We start from the raw sequence: 26,993 nt of genomic DNA on the forward strand, positions 1-26,993 counted from the left end.
ACATTAGAACAATATGAAATATACAGACACACAAAAACACACCCCAACGAAATTCTCAACACACAACTCAACTTCAAAACACACACACACACACTCTTTGACTCTACACTATACCACAGGAACACACCCTCACAGGAAACAGAACAAGTGGCGCCAAGACCAACAACGACCAGTTCTGAAGATGACCCATAAATAGGTCGAAACATGTAAACGAGGTACGTTGAAATTTAACACAGGAAAGTCTTACCATACATATTCCGAAGTGATACAGTGTTAAAAGTTGTGTAATCAAGATGTTCTTATGTTCTTGCAACGCAGCACCAGTCTTTTTAAAAGAAGTTGGAGCAAAAAATACAGGAGAAATCCCTTTTCATTTAGCTGTCATAAATGAAGTGACCAGAAAAGAAAAATTTGGTTCCGCAGTCTAGAAAATCTTATATATCGCAAAGTGTATTTATATACCTCTCTTCTTCTGAGGCTGAAAAAGAATTTGTAAAGTCTGGAAAACGCTTACAATTTTATCTAGAACCTGATATTAAATAAAATATCTTAAGTTCCCTCTGAAAAAGAAGTTTTATAGTTCTTTGTGAGAAAAGATGTGCGTCCATTCGTTCTGCCCTGGCTGACATGAGGTAAAATTGATGGGTCCAAGGAAATAGGGGAAGAGTGAGCGAGCAGGCGTAAATTACGTCTTTCCCAGTTGTGCCACAAGAACGTGTTTATTCGTGTGGCCTAGTTCGCTCACGAACCAAACACATCACTGCCTCCTCGATAATGGTAATCACCCGTTAGTTAATTAACGTCAATGAAATCATGACCCTCTGCAACCTAACATCTATTAACGCTTTCGAAAAGTAACCTTTTTCTCTGGAATGCATCCGGAACTGAATTTTGCTGTCGGTTGTTATGACGACAATATTGCTGATTCTTTACAATCATTCTCTAAAGAAGATTAGAAGTATTCAGGCGTAGTTTCCATAAGAAATGAAGCTGTGCTAGAAAGCGTGGATGAAGAAAGAATAAAACTGAAACTGATCAGGAAGAGAAAAAGAAATTAGCTGGGCCATTGGCTAAGAAGAAACTTCCTCCTCAAGGGTGCACTGGAAGGAATGGTGAACGGAAGAAAAGTTCGAGGCAGAAGAACTTAGACAACATTAAGATACATGGATATGTGGAGACCAAGAGGAAGGCGGAAAATAGGAAAGATTGGAGAATCCTGAATTTTGCAGCAAAAGACCTGGTCTTGGCAGAACACTATGAATTAATTAATTGTTTTGTCATTTAAACAAAATAACACTTCATTAAGTCCGCTAACATATAGAGCTTATTGATAACATTATTATTATTATTATTATTATTATTATTATTATTATTATTATTATTACAGTAGAGTATCGATTATCCGAATACCGATCAACCGAAACATTGGTTGACCGAAAGCGTTCCAGTCGGCAAATTAAAATTTGCGCGCGCCGTGTGGAAGTTTCACTAGCGCTGTTTGCGAGATTTGGCTGCAAAAAAAACGAATCTCAGCTCTGAAGCAAAAAAAATATTGAACTTCTTTTCCTAAACTGTACGCCTACTTTAATGGCCACTTTGAACTTGTCAAACTAAGCTAGTCTGCTCTCTGTTTTATTTGCAATACCTATGATACAAAATATAGGATATGTACAGTTTTGTGTTTAATATCAGTGTTTCTTTGTCTCATACTGCTTCTATGACATCGGTACAATTTGTTTTCGTAAATGATCGGTTATCCGAAAAATCAGTTATCCGAACACCCCCCCCCCGTCCCGAATTGTTTCGGATAATCGATGTTCTACTGTACTCGAACTAAATATACAGTATAAATAGAAACAAATTGAATTTCAATTTCATAACGTCTTATTTTCCACTTACATAATAATTATGAATCAGTTTATATCTTTATAACGTAGCTACATTTCGTAATACTAAATAACAAAAACAGTTATTGTTAAAAGCGTTTTGTATCCATATATACATGATATTAAGGCATATTAAATGCAGGGAAATTAAACACACATGCGTTCTCTATATCGACATAAGGAGGCGTGATCAGCGCCGTGCTCCTAGCGTCTTTGATCGCCTGGAAATCCCATTCCTCCTGGATTTGAACCAGGATTCTTCGAGTCCAAAGTCCTTTGTTTTACCAGCAGAATGAACTCGGGCCAAAAATAATAATGTAGAATTATATTATCAAATCATGTATATTGCTTATCGCCGCTTGTTTCCTACAATGTTTCGTACAATACATTGGATGAAGCTCTCATCAGTAGTACAATTATGGAAGAACTGACAGACGTAAACAAAAATAAAAATAAAAACACACAAAGAGGCAGCACGTAGTATCCGGAGCGAAGGGGAAGGCTTTTGGAGGAGTGGCGGCAATGGTGTCTAATAAACGTTTAAGTTTTGGTTCTCTTCTTAGAGAGATAAGAGCCTCCCGAGACTCAGTCCCTTCTTTAAAAGAAATGAGTATCAGAGATCCTTGAAGCCCACGATTTCATGGATAATTTGTTTGGAAAGGAGAAAAGCGGTACACTCAAATTATGCTGTTTTCTGTGCTAGTGAATCATACCTACAGAGGGAAGGAAAATATAAGCAGGTGCATCTTTTTTCTCCCACACCCTCCTCTATAAAATAATACTGTCACAAAAGTATCACTTGTGAATATACCTACATATTTTACTATGTTCTAAACTCAAGAGTCACAATGTCTTAATTGACACAGAGTTTGAGTCTTGGCTTCCGCATCACATACGTTATCCCCTTATAGTATCTACAACCCGTCAGTAAATTAAATATGCACCTATACGATAAGTTGACAACCCGATTCGTAAACCTGTATTGAAATCAGTTCCTAGTTCTGAGTGTTTGTAAGAACTTTATTATTAAATCACACCGGAAAAATCAGGAGTCGGCACCAACTCAAAGAATTTCCCTGGTTTCCCGTATTGAGGCACACCGTTAGTTACGGATTTACATGCAGAAGACCCTGATTCAATTCCTGGCCGGCGTGTACGTCTGGAATTTGTGGCGGACGATATTGTTGATACTGGTTTTTTCGGAGTACTCCCTGTGGAAATAATTTTAAACCCTGTCATCGAGCGGGATGATCGATGCGGTATCGTCTCGGACTCGTATTCGAAAGAACGCAGGTTCAAATTCCGAGGCCGGCTATTCTGAGTGTAGGTTTTTTCGGGGTTTTCCCCACTCGCGAAGGAGATTGCCGAATTGGATTTCACTTTCGAACGTTCTGTTCGTTGTCGTCGAACTGATCTATCACCAGGGCAGTCCCTTCATTGTCCATGTCTCGTGTGTGATCCAAAGAATTATCCCTCTCTTACGGGCACTGGCTTGTAAGATCCAGAAAGGAGGAGGTTAAACGGATAAAGAAAAAATACCGTTTGCTTTTGTTCGCCGTATGCATTTCATTTCTGTACTTTATTTGCGAAATATATTTAAATATTTTCCACTCATGGCATTTTGACGCCTGCTAAAACGCGTTAGGCAATATGAAATACCAGGGAGGACTTCATCATTCTCATCGGCAGTGCTTTTGAATATGATGTCCTGATAGACATCTCCATCAGACGGAATCTCGAAGAATCCACTCCCGATGGATATAGTGTGTAATTTTTTTTTTTTTTTTTCTTTTGCATTTCTAGAAGCGAGTATGAGTTCACTCAAGGAAGTGACGTATAAATATAATGAGAAATAAATAGTTGTTTCTTTGGAAGGCAATGGATATGAATGGAGTGTCAAACCAAATAAGTTATGTACTGTTTATAATCTTACTATGTATGATTTGTCTTTCTAAAATTTCACCGTTTTTATTGGACATATAGGGTAAAGGTTGGTAATATTGTGATACTAATAATATTATGATAGTTCTTTTTTAGAAATTTTTATAATTTTACTGAGCGAGAGAAGGGCCGGTTTTTTGTGCAGAAACTTGTCCACCATCATTCCCTTAATACGAGTACGTTGACAGAAAAAACCGATCTTCCTCTCGCTCAGTAAAATTGTAAAAAAAAAATCTCAAAAAGAACTATCATAATATTATTAATATCACAATATTACCAACCTTTACCCTAGTTTTTTTTAGAATTTATGAGTAAATTCACCAGTCATCTCTGTGTGGCATAATTTGTTCATGCTATAACCCATAAAATGATAAATGGATAGTACCATCGCAGTGGTGTCCAGAAATTTGAATATTCGAAGGTGGCTAAAAATTATTCCATTATGAGAGATACTGGTGGACTTGTCCAGTGATCCGTGGATCGTTCGTCGTAGAAATCCCAAAAATTTTGTCCCCTGGGAAGGTGATACGATGTCCAAGTTGCCCGCTACTTTTTCTACCATTGATTCAGGATTATTATGAATTACATATAACATCTGCTACAACCCGAGTCTCTAGAGTGGAAAGTAGGCGCTCTATTAGTCTAACAATATGCCCGTAGGTACCTGTTTATCATCTGAAGATCAGTCAGGCAAATCTATTCTCTATTTTCACATGTAAATCGATGAGATTCCCAGCTTTCTTCAAATGAAAGTGCTGTGAAGTTTTCTTTTGTAAATAATAAGTAAGCAGAATAACCAGTTGGTTAAGTGAAAGTGACACCCATCGCCACCCTAATATGAAGCAGGATGTAACCAATTACAAAGAGATTGCAGTTAGTGAATTTATAGAAGTGCAATAAAATGAATGAGATCTTTCTGACAACTTACTCTCCACGCGTATAAAATGCTGTTAAAAGAAGTTACGAACTTAATTGGTGTTTTCCAAATAAGATACATAATTCAATTGCTAAGGACTGATCTAATCTGAGGCTGCCCTCGGACGTGGGTTCGAATCCCGCTTCGGCTGTTTTTTCCTAGGTTCTCCCAAACTGTTAGGCGAATTTTAGGAAATTTCATGGCTAATTATCGCTTCTCTCATTTTCATTCTCAGTAATTTCATAGATAAGCTGTACACTAATAAAGACGTCGAAAATGAAATAGCTTTCCGGAGAGGACACGAATACCTAATCAACCAATCCTCTCTATTCTAGAACTTATTTTACATTACAAGTGATATGGTTGCATAAAATTAACAAATAAACTTTGTCATAATAATTCCGATCAAAATTATAAATTTTAGAACGTATTTTCACGACCACAGCATTCATTAGAAATCCCAGCAAATGATTGTATTATCATTTTTCGAGGACTCCAGGAAACGTGACGAGATTAAAATTAATTTATTCTGAAAAAAGTATCCGAAATGTGATGGATTACACTCCCAATTTAATTTTAATTTTTATTTTTCTTTGGTTTTTTTTAATATTTCATTTCATAATAATTAATGAAATTGTAACTTGTGTGTAATTATTATCGTAACATCAATATTTTAAAATTATGTAAATAAAAGATGCGACATTAACTAAAAATAACAAAACAGCATCAACAATAACAATAAGAAATCAAACGTGGAAATGTTTTCACAAAAAATGTTAAGTTTTTTTACTGTTGATTCACAAGTATCTTTACTAAGGATAGTAACCATCTATTTTTAAATGATTTTGAGATGTAAAATCTTATGTATATAGAATATAAAGCAGCGGTCCCAAAATACTACCCTGAGGTGCAACAGATTGAAAAAAAAAATTGACTAAGCAGCTTCATATTTAACACTCAACTTTTTATTTAACATATGATCATGGAATGAGCGAAGTAAATATTAATTAAAATAGGATAAAATATTTATAAATTGAAATAATGATTTAACTAGACTACGAATTTGAGTTAAAAATAAATGTCAGTGGATGCCAGCTATTATGATTACTCCTTAAAAGGCGAAAGAAAAGAATGTAACCTTCTTGAGTTGTACAAGCATCCCAATAGCCAGGTTATTACTGATGCCAAAAATATTAGTAACAATATTCGTATGGAAATTAAAAGCTACTGATACCATTTATTTCAATAAAGTAACTATTAATAATTGCTTAATATAGAATTAATTGTAATTGTAATTAATAGCTTAACTTCTCACTTCTTAAGCACAAGAGCAATGACCAGAAACTAACGAAGTCTTCATATGTTTTAATTAATAGTATTGCTATTATGATGATAGAGACTGGATTAATCTTGCTCAGGATAGGGACCGCTGGCGGGCTTATGTGAGGGCGGCAATGAACCTTCGGGTTCCTTAAAAGCCATTTGTAAGTAAGTAATAGTATTGCTATTGCGTCGCATAATGTAACCATTCATATGACTAACGTTCTTCCCTCTGCCGCTTCATCTCCCGCTCTTCATCTCGTGAGTAACAAACAATAATTTGGTATTTCTAATGCTTTCTTTAAAAAAAGTTCCCTTGAAACGACAAAAATTTACTGGATTTTTAATGAATGATAGTCGCGTATAAAATGAACGATGACTTTATAACCGAAGATACACATGAATTTGCTGAAGCTTGTTCATTTTAGAATTTGCTTTCTTTTACAATACAGTAGGGAAATATTGCAGCAATGAGACGGACGGAATTGCAAGTTACATCAAACACGATTTCATGTCGATTTTTTTTAAATGTGTATACACTCCTCTGAGAAGAAAACAATCAACTGATCACGAAAGTTAATTTATGGATGGATTTATTTAAGAAGTTCCTGTGCTAACACCAGATGAACTAGTTAACAGAAATAAATGCAATTACAACACATGGAAACACCTGCCACTAATGTAGCTAATAAGGAAATATGGCTCGTCGACGAAAACAAGATCGGTAAATCAGTTTACTCGTTGTATCAGAGCGTGGCCTCGTTCTCAGGATGTACGCAAATGTCGAGAGTGGATGAGTGAGAACGTATTGCTCACACAACGGCGACTTAAGACTGTAATTGTTATAAATTAGCACAAAAGAGTCGCGACATGCCTGTAAGCTATGACTGATAAATGTTGCCCTCTATTTGTATAACTATAGGCTATTAAATGTAATGTTCTTAACTTCTTATGCGAGAAAACAGAGAATTGGAAGAAAATTCCCAGATTAATTGATCCACAGCGGACAAGAAGTGACATAAAACGAAGTGTTTCGGCAGGTTTTCTGGGGTATTTCCATTTCCCACGTTATCGACTACTAATTCTCCATAACTTTATTAGCATCACCCTGTGAGGAAGTGTCTAGCTTAGGTAGTCAACAATGTAACATTTTTCGCCGCAACTGTCGCGCAAGTGTTAGTTCGATGGTTTTCCCAGCGAATAGGGATTATAAAGAATGGACAGTTCGCGTCGGTACCTTTGATGTAGCCGGACTGATTTCAATTACCTTCAAGCCAGCTAGAGCGTCAGATTCTGCTTTCTTCCTAGAGTTTGCGCTGACATCACACCAGCTAGCAGTCGACACATCGGAAATATAACACATATAATTAATACATCTAGGTACATTATATACTCAAATAAAATAAATTGGATCCATAAAATAATAAATCCGTCATTAACTGTAATGTCTAGACTCTAGAGTTCCTTTATAATGAGAGTTGAGACGTTGACCCCAACAACAATTATTAAAATATGTAATGATTTGATAGCACTGAAAATGGAAAAACAAAACTCTTATGAGAAGTAAAAAAATATACCTATATTATATTATATACAGATATTAAACGAATTTGATACATAATTTTATAATGTATTATATTATTTTATAATATAATTTATTATATCTGAAATATAAAAAATTATTATTACAACTAGTTCGTCACTGAGAAATAAGGAAAAGCTGTTAACTTGAATTTATTTGAAGCAAAGCGTTACTGGATTATGCAATAAGGTAGGCGATGTTTGAATCCTGTGTCTCAACTCTATTCTCAATTATTATCTTAGCCTATGCTCGATTACACTAACCTCTAGCGCTTGAAAGTAGAACTAAACGCTGGCGCACAGAGAAACAAAACACAGGGAAATTCGCTCAGTGTCCATTCTTTATAACCCTATTCGCTGGTTTTCCCTTCGAATTTCATAGGGAAGAGCTAGAAAAAAGAAACTCGTAAGTCAATTAAGGAAACACAATGAGGTGAGAAGACTTGTATGAAGGCGAAAAAGCAATATAACATTATTTTTAGGTAGGATAAGTATCCCATAATGCCATAAGGCGAATGGGAGCATAGGGCCTAGACGTTTTTTATCTCGGTACGAAGAGGTGGTGTGGTCGGCACTACGCTCCGACTGTCTCTTTGCTCCCGGAAAGAACCACTACCATACTCAATTTAACACGAGGCTGGATGAACCCCGAAATTCTGGAATTTATGATGGCAAGAATGATCCTGCCATCACCTGGGCACGAACCCGAGACCTTTCATTTCGTAGTTCGTTGTCATACCAACTGACATACTACGGCTCTAAAAAAATCTTTACGTAGAACTACGTGTGGGTGCGATCACCTGTCAAAAGGAGAGCAAAGAGGATACAAAGAGAACAAGATGATGATAAGGTGAACAAGGATAACAAGGGGAATCGACGGAGAGCAAGGGAAATACTCGAAGAACAAGTTGAATACGAGAAAAAACAAGGAACACAAGGTAAATATAAGGAGGAAAAAAGGGCAACCAAAGAGAACAAGGGGAAGACAAGGAGAACAATGAGTATACATGGAGAAGAAGGTGAACACAAGAAGAAGACATGGAGAACAAGGGAAATACAAGGAGAGCAAGAGGGATACAATGAGAACAAGAGGATGACAAGGTGAACAAGGCGAATCGAAGGAGAGCAAGGGAAGTACGCGAAGAACAAATTGAATACGAGAAAAAAAGGAACACAAGATAAATATAAGGAGAAAAAAGGGCAACCAAAGAGAACAAGGGGAAGACAAGGAGAACAAAGGGTATGCAATGAGTACAAGGGGATTACAAAGAGAACAATGGGTATACAAGGAGAACAAGGTGAACACAAGAAAAAGACGTGGAGAAATACAAGGAGAGTAAGAGGGATACAATGAGAACAAGAGAACAATGTGAACATAAGACGAAGATAAGGAAAACAAGACGCAGAAAAGGAGAATACGAGAGAAAGACACGGAGAACAAGGGTAACACAAGAAAACAAGGGAAAGACACGGGGAACTATGGGAAGAAGAGGAAGACAATGAAAACAAGAGGAATATAAGAAAAACAAGGAGACATTGAAAACAAAAGTAATACAAGGAGAACAAGGAGATGAGTAGTAGAATAAGGAAGAGGTAAGGAGAAAAGGGGATGACAGTGAGAACAAGTCGAATACAAGGAAGGGAAAGACACAGAAAACAAGAGGAAGAAGACCATGAGATTAAGTGAACTACAAGAAGAACCAGGCGAATACAAAGAGAACAAGGGGAACATTTACATTCAAGCCGCTTATAAGTGGTTATTCATTATTTAGCACTGTCTACAGACTGTCAGTAATTTTGATAAAGAATTGTGAAAGTGTATATACTTAAACAAATGTCGTTATTATTTCGCAAGCAACTGTCTCTTAATTTTTAAGTTGAATGAGAAATAAATAAAATATGGCACACCGTGATGGCGTTCTATTTTACATGCCATAATTGCCAGAATATATTCTAGAGAGATCTTAATGTAAAATGGAGACACGATATTATCCCCGGTCATCGGCACAAAATGTAGAATTATAACAACCAACTCCGTATAATTTATGAGCATTGTGTTGGTAGGGGCGATTGAGGTAATAGAGTTGTTCCCATCTGCTATAAAGAAAAACGTCTGACAGATGAAAATTTCTGCTCGCTGTATCGGCTTACTGCTGCTTTCTTTCTGAGCCGAGTCCCCAAACGTCGCAATAAATTGTTCTTATTCTCGCCTAAAGTCGGTCAAAACCGCACCACTCCCTCGCGTGGAATTTAAAAACTGTCTACGGAACCTAGCTATGATATTTAACTCCAAGAAACCCTTTTTAAAGAACAAAAACCCGACGTCAAACTTTTAGAGCATATTTCCGGGAAGCATTGCTAGTTTTAGAGGTTGCCATAAATTTGTGAGAGATGTGATAACCGAGGCACACACGAGAAAGAAAGAAACGACGAATAAACTACATTTTTATAGCAGGAAATCATAATGGTGGAGTCCGTACCCCCATTCTTTTGTTTACCATAACTAGTTAATTCTATGAAAGAACAGATGTTCGCTTTAAAAATTAAGGAAAGAACATTAAAATGTTTTGTTAACTTCAGAAAAAAGTAAGCGGGATGGAAGGATGTCTAGTTGTAATTACCAAAAGACACAAGATTTATTATTAGTCTCGATTGCTGCAGGTTTAATTTACTAACATCTGTGAAGTTATTGCGCAGTTTTGTTTTTCAGTTTCGTCTTTGTTGAGATTGTAATTATGGCTGCATGCAGCAACTAGTGACGTTCTAATTATGTCAACATAATGGTATCATATTTATCAACTAAGCTTACTCGTACACTCGCGCATGAAATATGGTTATGATATAAAATATGAACGTGCTTAATGAATTTTTGTAGGATATATATATTTCCATACACCGATCATAGGCCTATATTATGATTGTACATAATAAAAAGAACATGCTTAGTAGACCCATACATTCATTTTTTTTTCATTTAATGTTCTACCCAAGGGCAGGTCTTTCACTGCAAATCCAGCTTTCTCCAATCTTTTCTATTTTCTGCCTTCCTCTTTGTTTCCTCATATTATGATCCATATATCTTAATGTCGTCTATGATTTGATGTCTTCTTCTACCCCGAACTCTTCTCCCGTTCACCATTCCTTCCAGCGCATATTTCAGTATGCAGTTTCTTCTCAGCCAGTGACCAAACCAGTAAAATTCCTTTTCCTCTTCCTGATCAGTTTTAGCATCATACTTTCTTCACCCAGTCTTTCCAACACAGCTTCATTTCTTATTCTGTCTGTCCACTTCACACGTTCCATTCTTCTCTATGCCCATACATTGTATGAACATAATTATAAAATTACAAAGGTTGGGTGAATATTACTGTATTTTCTTGAACTGTCATCTAACTCTTTACCTCAATCTCCCACAAAAGTAAGATATAATTTTCTTATTTTATCAATTTGTACGAGTTAAACTGATAAAATAAAAAAATTATATCTTTGTACGACTTAAACTGATATTTAATTTTACATCCGTTTGTATAAAACAATTACACATATTAGTTTATAATATTATTTTTTACGTAAAACATCTATGTTCGAGGTACAAGAAAGACAAATTGTAACGTTTTGACATGAAAAGTTTACTCTTGCAGTACCTAGGCCTATCATACCTTGTTTTCCACGTGGTTCGTCAGATCCCATTCTGTATAACTTAACGTGCTCATGCTTTTCCACGTGGTTACTTCAATGGTATGATGAAAAACAGAGTGAGACAAGTGACCAAGAGGCTTGGAGATCACATAGTCTCTTCCCGTCAGCCCCAAATTCCTTTGTACGTACCCTTCTTTCACTGCGATTCATTCATTCCACTTTGTCGTCTCGCTCCAATCCCTACATTATTATTATTAGACAGGGTTGCACTGTCAGATTTTTCTGTTTCGTTTTCTTCTATTAATTCCGTACACTGATATCGATGTACAATACTTATGCAAAATTAATGTTGTGTTTTTAGGGTGCGGAGAGAAAAACGCGCGATGAGGAAAGACGAGCAGCTAAACGCAAGATGACAGCGACTGGACGCAAGAAGATGGACGAACTGTATCATCCTGCCACAGAAAGGTCGGAGTTCTACTCCATGAGCGACCTTAACAAACCTCCTGTTCTCTTTACCCCGGCAGAGGACATTGACAAGGTAAGCTGGGTGCGTTTCAATTGCCAATATCATTTTTTATTAGTTTTAATTTATTATAGTAGATAAGGTATTCTGCATGCCTTCATTGCTGCTTTTACTCTAGTTTTCTTTTTTTCAGTGTCATATTTCAAAGGATCTAAATTTTGAAATATCAACAATTCAAATATTTAAAAAAATTTACGTAGTATTATTTTGATGTTTACTGTATCTCACTCACTTTTGAGACAAAACGGTATGTTTCTTAAATACTATAGTGTTACAGCACGAGCAATTTTCTATTAGCAGAAACATACTACATTCAAAGACAACTAAATAGCAAGCACCAATGAAGGTTCAATGATGAGCAACTTTACACAATATGCATGACACATATTTGGAAAAAATATCATGTAAACGTACTTTTACAAATTATTTCGAAAATACAATATTCTTCTTTATTATTTATTCTTTCTTACTATAAATTTAAAATAAAATGGTACCTATGCGACATCCTGTGTACTTGCAATTACTAATGTGATATATTACAGTCCCTGACCACAAAATGGACACATTTAAAAACAGTGACAGTTATTATGGAGCATTTCGATTTATTTAACCTGAAATAAAAATACTTCACGAATTACGATACTTTTGCGTTAAAAAAAAGAGGGAGAAACAAAGCAGTGCATAGTGTGTGTGTGTGCGTGCGTGCGTGCGTATTCTTTCTTGTGCAGGAGACCGGTGATTTTCCAATAGATCTTGTATTTTTCCAGTTAGTTTGTAGAATTCCTTGAGAGAAAAAAGGAAAGCCTCTTCAAATTTCTTCTTAAGAAAAACATTTATGCCTCAATATCAACCCCAAATTCTTGTCTAAGAAGAGATATAAAAGTCAGGGTTATATGCATGATGTCTATCTGTCTGTCTGTCTGTCTATCCATCTATTTACCTATCTACCTACCTACCTACGTCTATCTATCTATCTATCTATCTATCTATCTATCTATCTATCTATCTATCTATCTATCTATCTATCTATCTATCTATCTATCTATCTATCTATCTATCTATCTATCTATCTATCTATCTATCTATCTATCTATCTATCTATCTATCTATCTACCTACCTACCTACCTACCTACCTACCTACCTACCTACCTACCTATCTATCTATCTATCTATCTATCTATCTATCTATCTATCTATCTATCTATCTATCTATCTATCTATCTATCTATCTTATTAGTTTTGTATTTCAATTTACAGGGAAAAATAAATAAATCTATACTATAGCATGTAAAATCTGTTAAGTGATGGAATAACTTACAAGCTTAATTTTTTTATCGTGGATTTTTGACAGTGGTGCCGCTATCATTTTAGATGCTCCCACAGAAGTGACCTTTAGATTTTTTAATTTTTTTTTTTTGTGATTGTGTTAGGACTATATTTAAATGAAAATAATTCGATGGTATTAGGGTAAAGGGGGTTAAGTTATTTTTTGTGCAAATGGAATTTTGTTTCCCAGGTGAATATACAAGTTAAATTCTACAAGTAGGTGTGCAAAAAGCGCAATAATACTAGCATTTGATGTTTTTATTTGTGTAGAAAATTATTTGCAATAAGAATCGGAAGTTTAATTTTCATTTATCTAAAAACTCATTTTTATGACTTATCTCCCTTTGCCCAAACACCATCAAACTTCCATAGTGTCTTATACATTATTATGTAAGAATGTAGTAATGAAAGTGAAGAAGTAACAGATCATAATTTACTATTTTGCTTTTTTCTCGTTCGTTCAATTCTTCAAGTTTAAATACATTAAAAGTAGACAAATTTTATACAGGAACCAAATGTCAACAAGAAGCAGTAGTACGTAAATACTGAGAAAACATAACAAATTCTATACAATGTCTATTATATTGTGTTGCAGTTAACTTCGATGGAACTGCAGGGATTCTACGGTCACGAAACAGACAGCTCAAGGTGAGTAATGCTTCTTTCACATTCTGTATACCCAACAAGCTTTTGCTTCTTGTGGTGCCTTTTGCATGTATTTCTGTGTGCTGATGTTTTTGGATTGAATTCTCCTTCCATTCTTTTACACAAAACTGCCTAAATTGTTTTAGTTTAAGTGGGCATGAGCTTCCGATGCATTTTAAATCAGTGTCAATATAAATAACTATATACACGTTTTTGAGTATGTAAATATTGATCCATTGAATTTTCACTATGGGTTTACAAGTATAATAATAATTATATGTTTCTCTAAGTTGAGTGGATATGTAGCCTAATTAAATAGGTATTACATCATAACGTCGGTATTTCTTTCGAAATTGAAAGAAAAGGTGGGGGCAGCACTGAATAATTCACCTTCCAATAAATTAATTAATCCTTACAACGTCATTACCTTTGAGCTCAAGGTATATGGGTTCAGTCCCTGCCGAGGATGGTGAATTCTAGAAAGGAAACAAATTTTTATGCGACTTTCATAGAATGAGGGAATATATTCCATGTATCAGATTTACTGAGTGTGAAAGATCACTTTGTTTATTAATAAAGAAGAATAAAGGTGAAAGTTCTCAATTCTCGGTAACACAATTGTGAAGGCCTTTGGTCGAAAAGACTGAGGACATAACAATTACAATATCCATTGGTCTATAGCAGACCTACATAACTACATATGCGCAAATGAAAATTGGATATCAGATAAGCAAAGACCAGATCAGAAAAGCCAATGATTAGTTACCAACTATTTATTCACATGTTTAGTCTTTGCTTTCTTCACTTTTTTTTATCATATTGATCACAAATAATCAACTGTTATGAAACTAGAAGTTTAATATCCTGTCAATTCCACAGTTAAAAGAAAATTATTTTAACTATTTAAATACGGCAACCGTTGAGAATTCTTAAGTGAATATAATATTGGAATTACAGTAGAAATATTGTTGGATAAAAAACAGATTATATTGATTTATATAACTACTCAACTTGATAACATAATTTAATATTGTAAACTCATTGTTAGAAACAGAATAGAAAGAAGGAATTGTTACGAACTTTTGTATCAAAAAAGAAAATAATCAAAAGACTATACCTATACATTCAGAAACTTTACTTTTGTAACAAGAAGTACAGAATTGAAACAAATTATGCAAGACTGGGGAGACTATTGAACACTGTTAAGAAAAATTTAAATTGCTTTAAATTAAAAGAAATGGCAAGCTTGGAAAATATCAGGTGAAGGGTTAGAGACTTGTGATACTCTATTTTGCTTATAAAATAAATATTTTTTTGCCTAATTTCAATTCTTCTCATGTTGGTGATCAGCCTGTCGAATGGGGAGGCAAGTTCTGGGTCTCAGCATGGGCTTGGGAAGCAGGGATCGCCCTTCCTCCTGCATTCGAGCAAACCGAGCACCACGCCGACTCTCAAGTTCCACAACCACTTCCCCCCGGACGCACCTGGGTAAGAGGATGCACTCTCTCCTCTCCTTGCATGGCAAGCTTATTGCATTGTACGGTTCCCTCTGCTGCACACATTAACTGACCCTGCATCTCTATGCAAGGACAGAGAATGTTATCACATATAATATTTACAATGCTGGAATACCACTTAATAATAAAAGAAAATGTTTACTTTTACGTGTTTTACTGCAACATTAACTATTTTTAAGACATGATATTGTTGATCTAATGGAAAAGTCTATTTGTTATTTCCAAAATGTGCTTTAAATCTAAGTCTAAAAGCTTTTAATAGTGATCTCCTTTTTTGACTCCTTAAAGATTGCAGAATTTGAAAATCTGAAAAAAATTTCAAAATTTTGTCTACCTTATTTCCTGATTTTCCAGTCAGGTGATTCTGAGATCGGTCTTGACTCACAGAGACATCTGGCAACAAAACAAAGGAATCTGGTAGGACAAGGAACAGCTGTCTATCATTTTGCTTGGTTCAAGGTTCATTAATTTGTCATAATGGAATGTTTGGCTTTATTTTCCTTCCAAACGAAGTCATGTTAAAAATGTTTATCAACTATTACAAATCCACTGTTCTTGATTGGGTTCGAACTAGTGTACTTCAGATTCAATGGCAAGCATAGTATCATAGCTTGTCTGAATAGAATGTGAACAATTTGTCTCGTAAGTTTTGCCAGAAAGATAGACGTTCTTATATCTCAATATTATACGTAATTAATATTTTCTGAGATATGATCTGAACAAAAATGATACCTACAAAGGATCAATTTATATAAACTAATTTTAAAATTTCAGTTATAAGAGGATATGTTACTATCATCCCTCTCTCTTCAGCATTATCCTTAAAATATGAACCTTGAATTCACCCACCCTCTAGAAATTATATAAAATTCATAAGCTATACAATCTATTGCTTTCTCTAAACAACAATAGCCCTAATTAAGAAAACTTTTTATCGTTATAATTAAAAACTATACGCATTTCAAAATAAATCTTCATACACAAATAAATCCATCAATAACTGATTAAAGCCGGCCTAAGGTTGATTCTGATGTAAACAAAAGAAACTGTGTTCATCCACGGACGAAGATGGTGATTGGTGCATATTCTGCACTACTTGCAGCAAGTTGTCGTCGAGAACTGACCCATTCTCAGGATGTATATTGTGTTGTGCAATAGACATTCCTCTGAGGTGACGTCTGCTGATGATCATAACTAAATTAATTACATCTACAATCCTTTCGAGATTTTCTAATAACAATTTGTATTCAACTTCCCGTCGTAAATCACTCACATGTAAACAAAAATGAAATATACACTTAAAAGATTGTTTCTATTTCGGGACTATATTTCAAAGCGCATTGCTACAGAGTCGTTCCGAGGAATCAGTCTGCCAGTGATAAGCGAGTAGCAACACTGCATATGTTTACATCAGAATCAACATAAGGCCGGCAGTAGTATAGTAGAAGGATAAATTTTCCAATAGATCATCAATAAATGCATTGTTTAAAACAAAAGAGGTTCAGCATTGTTAATCTCTAATAATTGTGAAAGAAATATTTAGCAGTACAGTAAAATCCCTAGTAACCGGCACCTAAATAACCAGTAGTACCAAAACAGCAGCACTTTTGGGTGGGAAAAAAAATTGCCACATTGCCACAGTCTGGGCAGTCAGTTTTGCCACATTAGGAAGTTCGCACGAACTTTCATTTTTTGTGAATATTCGAACCTAAAATTAGTGTATTACTTATGTTGTGTGATGTGTTTTAATAAAGAAAATCCACACAGATTTTTTTGTTTATTTAATTATGTTTAGGCCGTCAGTGTTGCCACATTAGGAAGTTCGCACGAACTTTAATTTTTAGTGGATATTCGAACCTAAAATTAGTGTATTATTTATGTTGTGCAATGTATTTTAATAAGGAAAATCCACACAGTTTTTATGTTTATTCAGTATGAGCAAATGATAGAGAAATAAACTTCACAATAATTTGGCTGCAGTTTCAACATTTGGCAAAATGAAATACGAACTTTTTTTTTTTGTCTATACTGGTATTTATTCAATTATCCGGCAAAATCTCGTATCCAGAACTAGCCTGGTCCCTTTAGTGCCGGATAAGAGGGATTCTACTGTATCAAGAAACATATGCACTTCAATAATGTGAATGAATAAATTACTATATGTATTAGTTACCTGTTCCCTAAGATAAATATGTTGAGACTTCGTATTTGATTGATGATATGTAACTAGACGCGTGTAACATTTCTTGAAATACTTACTTTTGAAGTTCAGAATTGATTTCAAGACAGTGTGACATTTCATTTCGTTGTCTGTTTATAACTGTTTTACCTTCGCTTCCAATGGATTATATTGAAATTGACGTAAATTTATTTCGTCTCTTGCAGTGATAAGAAGGATGGAATTCTTGAAGGAGCAAACTTATCAACAGATGGTTCAGTGTTCTCTCCACCAATAAAGAGGACCAAAATGATGGCAGCACCATCACTCAATGAAAGAGTGATGTTATATGTTCGTCAGGAAACGGAAGACGTGTACACACCCCTACATGTCGTACCTCCTACCACACAGGGGTTACTCAATGCGGTGAGTACACAGTTATTTTTTAATGTTGGCTGGGGGTGGACAACTTTTCTCGGGGTAAAGAAATTCAGTTCCTTTTGTTCGGTAGCTCATATGCTTAGCTGCGGGCCTTTCTCATCTGTGGTACCTAGGTTCAAGTTTGATTACTCTGAAGTTATCATTTAATTGTTTACAAAATATTTTCAGCCAAATGAAGCACACCATTTTATATTAGATATTGGAATTTTTAGTGAAAAATGCAAAATATGAACAAATGGAAAAAAGAAAATAAGAGGGAGAAGTATGTACAACAAAACTGGCAGTGTTGATGTCATTGTTTTATATGAAGAGCAACTTTTTTTAAGTTAATTTTTTTATTTATTCACAGCCATATTCAGAAGGTCCCCCATTAGAATCATTACCTGTATTTACAACGTAAACAATAGTATAATTTAGCTTACTGTTCACATATGATACTCTAAAAGATTTTTAGGCCCAGGATCAATATAACATAAGATTTAAAACATGAGCTATGACATAAAATGTCTGTTATTATCGTTACTGACTTCAGATCAGTCATTGTTAACATAGAAATTAATTTTATAAATGTATTTGGACAAGTCGCAATTTTTACCTTTTTTCAAGTGCCAGTGTAGCAGTTGGAGGTATTTTTAGTTTCAAGTCACAATGAACTACAAAATAATAAAATAAAAATATCTCAGACTGTGTTCAAAGCTACCACTACACCTCCAATAAAATCAGTTAGACAAATTTATGTTATAGGGAAGTGAATATCAATATTATTCAAATATAAATATATATCCTAGGGATATATTTTGAAGAAGATGGTACTCAAATTAAACAACTTTTAAAATAGATTGGAATAGTAATACTAATACTATATAGCGAAGATTATTAATCCAGTCAGTTTTATATAATATACTTCAGACTCATTTCATTAAAATTCATTTACATAAATTTTCATCAAAAATTGGATTTATTTGAGTATAAACATGGGAGCGGCATTTAAACTACCTTTCTGTTGTAGATATACATGGACTTTGTTCACAGGTGTGTTAGAAATTCGAGCAAATCCTCGAGAATCATCTACATAGGAAGTTGGTAGGAGTATTTAATTGAAATGTTATAGTACAGTTGGATGTAGATACAAATAAACAATCATCACTTGTAGGCCCAATACTACTAGAAGACGACAAAATTACATGATTAGTTAGCAAATATAATGTAAAAAGTACCTATTTAACTAGTGTATAGCATTTGACAGAAAAACAGTTGGTAGGTAGCATCTGTCATAGGGCACCAACATTGAAGAAATTGGCCTGCAAAATCTTCTTATTCTGAATATGGCTGTTGACGAGATAGCAAAATTATTTTGTACTGAGCTTAAAGCTGCCAGCTCCTTATCGCTGTGAAGGGTAAGTGTTTGCCTGCTTCTCCCTCTTGATACATTTGCATGTGTGTGTGTGGATGGCCAATGTATGTTCGTGACTAACACCAGCAGAATTTGCATGCGTCTACTAGGTTTCATTACTGGGGACCCAGTCAATGGCTTTGGCAATTCCATCATGCTCTGGAAAACAAATAGGAACGACATAAAATTTCACTTGATTTAAAGTAAAAGAAAGAAAATTCAAATATCCAAATTCAATGTGAAAAAAGTAGGCCCATCCTTTGCCTTTATCAAATCCTGTTGCCTAAATTCATTACCAGTAACTATTAATCTGTTTTCCTTATTTTCCAGATTGAGAATAAGTACAAAATTTCTACTTCAAGCATTAGTAACTTGTATCGAAAAAACAAAAAAGGGTAAGTTTACTCTGAGGAATTGTCTATTTGTTTTCCCCTTCGTAGTTAAGTTATTGTAACTTATACAACAATATCACAGCACCGTATTCATAAGAAAAATGAACAACTATTCTTCAAGTAGAAATTTTGGACATCCAGGATGTACTAATATAATTAGGGTGACCATATGTCCCACTTAAATTGGAGCAGCCCTGCTTTAGAACTGCAACATGTACACCTTCTTGTTCTACTCCAGAATATCATTTGTTCCTAATGTTCGAACAAAGACAGCTTTTGCTTTACTGTCGATTGGGTTCCTTACCATTCATCTTATAACATAAATATTACTTGTATTACTTAATTTTCTACTACTTACTCGTAAATAAAAATGAAACTTTCTGTAATGCACCATAACCTGTTAATTTTTAGACAAACGGTATTATAGATGTTATTTTCGGAAGATATAAGAATGAAATTCGTCACTACTGTTCTCATTGTCAAAAATTATGGTCACCCTAAGACAATTATTTAACTTACCGTTAGACAAATAACAGCTTCTACTAACTTTTTAACAAAGCATTTGCACTAATCATTCATATGGTAGTTAGAGTGTAGAAATAAGTGATAGATGTTAGAATAGTCTTTGGAGCCTTATCACTTGGGCTTGTTGATATGCCGTAAAAGTAAATTAATTAAACTCATTTGCCTTAAATGGAATGATCTGCAAAACAAGAGTAGTGTAGTATTTGGATTAGCATTTTCGTGTAAGTTATTAAATCCTCTTTTACTTTCACTTTCAGGATTATAGCCAAAATTGATGATGATATGCTCAAGTACTACTGCAACGAAGACCTCTTTCTTCTGGAGATAAAGCAGGTGGAGGGAGATGATGCTTTTGAAGTCACGCTCATTGAAGTTTTGGATCACTAGCAGCAACATCTATTGCTGCTTCATCTATATCAGTCTTTCATTGCGATGCCATGGGGGCAAGTGTGTCATTGTATTCTCATTGTTCATTTGAGTATAACTACTACTATTACTACCACTATTATTACTATTACTACTACTGCTATATCATAATAATAATAATTATTGTTATCTTATGTTAGAGTGAAGAATAAAATATATGTTCTATTAAATTTATCATATTTGTCCTCTAGTAAGCAAGTGAATAAATGTGTTTTATTGACAACATTTAAGAGTGATGGTTATTGTTTATATTTATTTTTTATACAATGAAACCGTTATCAAAATACTGTAACAGTGTATATGAGACCAAGTTCAAGAAATGGATTTGAACAGCATCAAGTGCGTGAGTGAATGGTGAAAGAGTGAGCGAGCGTGTGTTATACATCTCCATTTCAGTGATGACTCAACTCTTCTGCAGTTTTGACTCTGTGAAGATAAGCGGATAAATGGACAACATGAAGTAATAATATGGGAACAGGTGTCGAGAAGAAATTCGTGAAATGGAGAGAGAATGTTTTGTAAAAAAAGAAAAACGAAAAAAATATGATAAAGATATATATACATATATAGATAAACTGCCCTGTTTGTAAAATTAGATCACATCTACTGCATTTGAATCTAAATTCATCTAACATTATCATCTTTCTGGGATGAGGATATAGTTATAGAATCATTGTGAGGTTTATGTTATATTTGTTGTGTTTTTAGTTTAAAAAGGACCTGTTTCAGGGTTTGTTGATCTCAAAATGTCAGAGAACATTAAAAAAAACGGAAGAAAGGCACAAATGAATACAGTTGAGTGTTACTCCCTGTTGATCAGACAAGAAAACGCCTTGTCTAGAGGTGAATAATAAAAACAGTCCTGCACAAGAATTGTGTGACGACATATGACACACCATCTTGAACACATTAGTTCTTTACAATATTGCGACATGAGAAGATAGAAGGTATATTTATTGTTAGGATGACCATTACATTCAAAACTTACTTTGGAATGATCAGACTTAACCTCACCCAAAAACATTCCCTTTTTTTATTTTTTGTCAAAATATTGATTCTCGATGAATACTCATGTAACTTCCTTTAATAATCTAAATAAGTTTAAAGTAGTGAATAATTCTCATGTTGAATTAAATAAACAATTTGAGAATCTATTGGAAGTGAAATGAAAGTTTTACTACCGGTACTTATTCAATAATTTCTAATTTTGAATTAGAACAAAAGAAAACTTTTATAGAAGAAAACCTATGGAATGAGTATAAACTGGACAGCTTTATTTAAAGTATAAGGGATGGTCATCCTACGTAGAATCTTTGTCCTGTCTGCAGCTGAAAATGAACCCCATTGTGACCAAGTTGCTATCATCACTTAAATGCAGAACTCTTGTAAGTAATCAACTATATATTACAGTTCACAAAGTGAAAAAATTATTGTTTTAGCAACTTGTTCACCATCCCCAAAAACTAGAGCTGGCGTTTTTAAAAGTGGCTGTATTATAAGTTACGTTTTTGAGTGACTACAGAAAACAACATTTAACTATAGCAGAGTTGGCAAACCTTATCACCACTTGGTACCAAAACAAGAACAGAAGTTATTTGAAATATGATCAGCCATATCTACTGCTGGTTACATAATATCAGTCGTAATTGTACCCTCTGTAAAGGGGGGGGTTTCTTAAATTGCATTTTCACTATATTCATACATGTGCAATCAAAAGTACTTGTACTTGTGAATATCAAACTTGATTAACTGCTTCACATGCAGTGAAGATTTATATAATTGCAGTTTACGGGAAAATATATCAGGTGCCAAGCTTGGCATAAATGCCAATGGTTTGCTATCCCTGTCCTATGGTAATTAATTACCTCCAACTGTTAAAATGTGTTGAGAAACACTTAATTAGCACAGAAGAAGTCATCATTTCAATGCAACATTATTGTCTGATAGTAAAAGCCATATACTTTTGACTGCTTGACGAAAAAAAGACTAACTCTGTCTTCCACTAATTATGTAATAGTTATTAGTAGGATATTGTTGTTATTTTAGAAGGTAGTTTCATAGATTGTTAATATACTAATAGGGAACCTTGTACTGGAGAAAATTTTGTGTGTTGTTACGTCACAATTTGATTTCTATTCAATAAAAGTAACACACAACATAAAGCAGACAATAATGTCACCAGTACGTAGGTCACTGTGATACACAAAAGACATTAAAATTACTATCAGAGCGATAGTGTTTGTTGCTAAATGGATGTAATCTTTTCCTCTTTGTAATAAGAGGAAATTGGGTTATGAAATGGGTACTTAAAACATAAACCAGGTATGAAGCTCAATACTTCAAGATAAATAAACGAAGAATTACATAAATGCTATGCTTAATTACTACTGGAACAACGACGTGTAACTTCCTTAATTCAAAATATTTAGATAAGAAGAGAAAAAGCATTTAATCTGGAACTTTGCATGTGTAATTAATTTTGGAAAGAGAAAAGAGCAGAACATCCATTTAAACCCCACTGATTGATTATTGCGTACCTGAGTTTCTGTTGTGTTTATTATAATCTTTTTAATTAAAATATCATTCAGTAGCATAAAAATAATTTCAAATAAAATAATGAAGAAAAACAATTTTTCTCAGAGGATTACCAAGTACGTAATAACAGTAATTTTCGTCATTTTATTGCTTTTTGTTTCTGTGTATTAACTAACAGCAAAACCTCAACATTATATGAATTTTAAAAGTGAAACTTTAAGATGTCATCATTTAAATATATATTTATATATTCTAGTGGTGATGGTGAAGGTTGTTGTGAACAAGGCCGGTCTCCAAAATCCGCGTTTGTGTTTTATATAAGTATAATAATATAAAGTTGTGCGAGTGCATGTGTTTTGTATATTAATTGTGCGTGCCCTAATTTATTGAGTAGTATTTTTGTTCCTCTTTGTGTGTTGCCCATTTTTAATTATTATAATAATTATTATTATTGTTATAAACATTTTGATACATTTATATGTCATTTAAGAAATCTTAGTATCAAGTATTTTCATGGGTAACATCAGAGATGTGATTGTATGTAATGTAATGTATCTCTCAAAAATATATTATTTAAGCGTATGGTATATTAAACTCAAGATTGTAGTGTAGACTCTTTGCTGATTATTTAAAACAACATGGCCTTGGCCTTTGCTTCTGAGCTGATGGAAGAACGTCAAAATTGTATAATTTAGTAGTTTAACAAATGGTGAAAATAAATTAAATAAGTAAATGGAACTTGATTGCAATATTTATGTGCCAAAAATAAATATTTGTGGTAGTGTTAGGTTTAAAAATAGACTAGAGCTATACAAAATTCCTGTATAAGTTTTGAAGATGGAAAGTCATGTTATGAGATATGTATTTGTTTTATCACATTTTGGTTAGATTTTTGAGAGGTGCATTGCTACTAATAATTGATCACTGTACATGGTATCAAATAAGTAAGTTTATTAACAATAGAAATGAATTCTCCCAGGGCTCTTTGTTTAATCCAGTTCTCTACCATTTTAGAGAAGTACCTGCCTTATGGCAGAATCTACCTACTAGCTGTTCCCTTTCCTATTGGTAGCAAAAGCCTAAAAATACTGAAAAAACATTTATTACTCAGGATCTTAGAGGAAGAGGATGGCATCTTATAAGGAAGAATTTGTTGCCACGTCTGTGCCTCCAAGCCTCTGATTTTTTTACATGATCCTGAAGCATAGAAAGCAGAGTTTGTAACGAGAATTGAATTACAGAAGAGACAATATAGAATATAGAGTTTTATTGTCATTAATAAAGATATTACAAAATTTTGTTAGAAACAGTCACTAAAAAGTAATCTCTACCATCCATTTTCATTTAATGAGCATATAATTTCTATGATACTTATAGATTAAAGAAAAACGCTATACCATAAAATAAATATACATACCAAGACTTGTTTCAGGTTGATAAAAATTAGTTGAGAACTTTTGAGGCATGTTAGTGTTATGTGATGTAGTTCTCTTTCAGAGATGATGAAATAAATGTCACTACCATATCATCTCTTTAACCTCTCGTGCATACGAACATTTTCTAATAATTTAGAAATTTTTTAACGCTGATAAAATAGTTTAATCTTTATTTTAAGTTGCATTTATAATACCTAAGTAATTTTATATTGAACGAACAAAGCATGTATGAGTTATTAAACACATTATTTCTCAATAATAAATACTGTATTTGTATAAAACTTTTTCCTTTTATCTATATAAAAATTATTGGCAACTTACTTTGATCATAAATTGAATAGGATGACCATATTAATTAGAACATAAAAACCACAACAAATTTTATTTCTTAAACATTTTCAAATAGTACAGTACTTGAATTGCAATACAGTTTTGCAACTAACATGGAATTTATGCAAATTACAGTTATTCCAGTGTTCCGGGATCTTTTTCTTGTATTTTTCATCATGGAACCGAGAAATGTGTTAATAATTATGTTTTTAATAACATTTTTCCTTGAATTTCACTTAGGCCTGGAAAGTCTTAAAGTTGGACGAAAATGAAATTAAAAACGACAAAATTCCCATGCTTTGGACAGCAATCATCTTCCTGTCTGCTATAATATACGTACAGAGTTCCACCACTCTTTCCTCCAGAAGAAAAGCACTGGATACTTTCATATTCTTTGCATTATTGTTAAAATATCCTCAGTAAATCTACATAATTTTCTTTTCTTATAACGTATGTATCAAAACTTTTATTAATGAGATTAGTTTAGTATTACAGAAATTACAGTTTTGCTCTTTGGTATTTTACAGAGGTAAATTTCAAACTATGGTTGGGGGATTGTTAATTCCAATAATTGGACATACCCTACCGGTAATCCAAAAGTAGACACATAGTGTACAAGATTTATCCAGACAAAAAGTTCAATTAATACATATCAATAAATTAATGTGAAACAATGTACCTTGCATTATGCAAAACGAGACACCCAGTCACCCTAGACATGAAAATTTAATACAAAATAGTACCACTATTACCCGTCAGAATACATTTAGTATTTATAAAATGCATTTGTTGTGTCATGATCTAGAAGTAGCATGTTATTTGGATACAATAATTCAATTCTCTATACAAACTCAGGACGTAATAACCATACTATAATATTCTGAACTATCTTCAATAATTTTAACTGCTCACGTTGAGTAATATCACATGACAGCAAAGAATTAGTTTAGGTTAAAAATCACTGTTTTGTACTATTGTAAATATTTCAACTTCTGCTCATATTATCTTCTTTGAATTTTAAAATAACCCAACAAAAGAACATGTAAACTTATGTGCCATCATGGTAGAATGCAAGTCAAGATCAAGCAATATAGAACAAAATTGCGAACGATCAGGGCTGCCAAGCAGCAAATGGATGTTCACCATGATGTTTGTTTCTTTAACGTTGAAAACAAAGTAATGTACAAATTTTTTTTCGTATGGAAATGAAACTATTTTTATAAAGTACGTATCAAAAGATATCTGTTACACTAAGTGATTCATCATTCAACAACAATCACTTCCATTATGTTTACATTTAGTAAGTTCTTGCATTAGAGCTAGTGTAATGACATCAATTCTTCCAAATATAAATGTCTTGCCATTGCCAGAGAAATTAACACTATCAAGCATCAAAATGTTTCCATGTGATAGAAAGAGGATATGTGAAAATTGTGTGCTGTGAATAATCTGTTTTCTTTTATGCATAATATGTGCCCCTCATGTACACGCTTTTTTCATTCATTAACGAGGCCTGTGTTATTAATATACAGTGTGAGACGAAATTATGTGAGCTTAACGAGACCTGTCGTGCTTTTTGATATACGGTACAGTACATACAATTTTATTATATAAACAATGTTTCTAGAATAAGGACCCATAATTTTGGCTCCACACAAATCAATCAAATGATTATGGGTTAATTTCATATGAAGGACTCAATCAAATTGTAATTACATGTTATGGTATTGTGGAAACCTTCGGTTGCTTTTTTTTTTTTTATTATAGTTATTTTTGTACCATGCTTAGGTGCAAAATAAAAAGTATATTAAACAGATTTATTGTGTAATCCTCATTTCTAATTAGCCTACTTTTATCCTTAAATTGAAATAATGTGTACATATAGCAGTGGCATAGCTAAAAAGCTCAGCTTCCCCAGTTAATAATAATTTCATAAAAAACCTGGAGTGTATGGACAAAATTATTTATTAATTTTAATAGAATTTATATATTGTGATGCGGCAGCTCAGGATGATTTGTGATGCAGCAGTAAACAAGAAGTCTGCACACACCAGCTTCC

The 26,993-nt window shown here is 33.7% G+C and overlaps 1 protein-coding gene across 6 annotated transcripts in view; it reads left to right on the top strand.

Moving 5' to 3' along the window:
* The window catches only part of grh (grainy head), a 564,970-nt gene extending 538,220 nt beyond the window's left edge, over positions 1-26,750 (top strand). For 2 of the 6 annotated variants that reach the window (XM_069825496.1, XM_069825498.1), the window contains 6 exons: positions 11,645-11,833; positions 13,732-13,784; positions 15,132-15,269; positions 17,684-17,882; positions 19,621-19,685; positions 20,465-26,750. In XM_069825496.1, the coding sequence (XP_069681597.1) occupies positions 11,645-11,833; positions 13,732-13,784; positions 15,132-15,269; positions 17,684-17,882; positions 19,621-19,685; positions 20,465-20,594 (774 nt within the window). In that variant the 3' untranslated portion in view covers positions 20,595-26,750. The remainder of the gene's footprint in view (positions 1-11,644; positions 11,834-13,731; positions 13,785-15,131; positions 15,270-17,683; positions 17,883-19,620; positions 19,686-20,464) is intronic. The other 4 variants (XM_069825497.1, XM_069825500.1, XM_069825499.1 and 1 more) reach the window with 4 other exon arrangements.
* Positions 26,751-26,993: the final 243 nt, after the last annotated feature.

Source organism: Periplaneta americana, chromosome 5 (assembly GCF_040183065.1).
Source record: "Periplaneta americana isolate PAMFEO1 chromosome 5, P.americana_PAMFEO1_priV1, whole genome shotgun sequence".
NCBI classification, from domain to species: Eukaryota; Metazoa; Arthropoda; class Insecta; order Blattodea; family Blattidae; genus Periplaneta; species Periplaneta americana.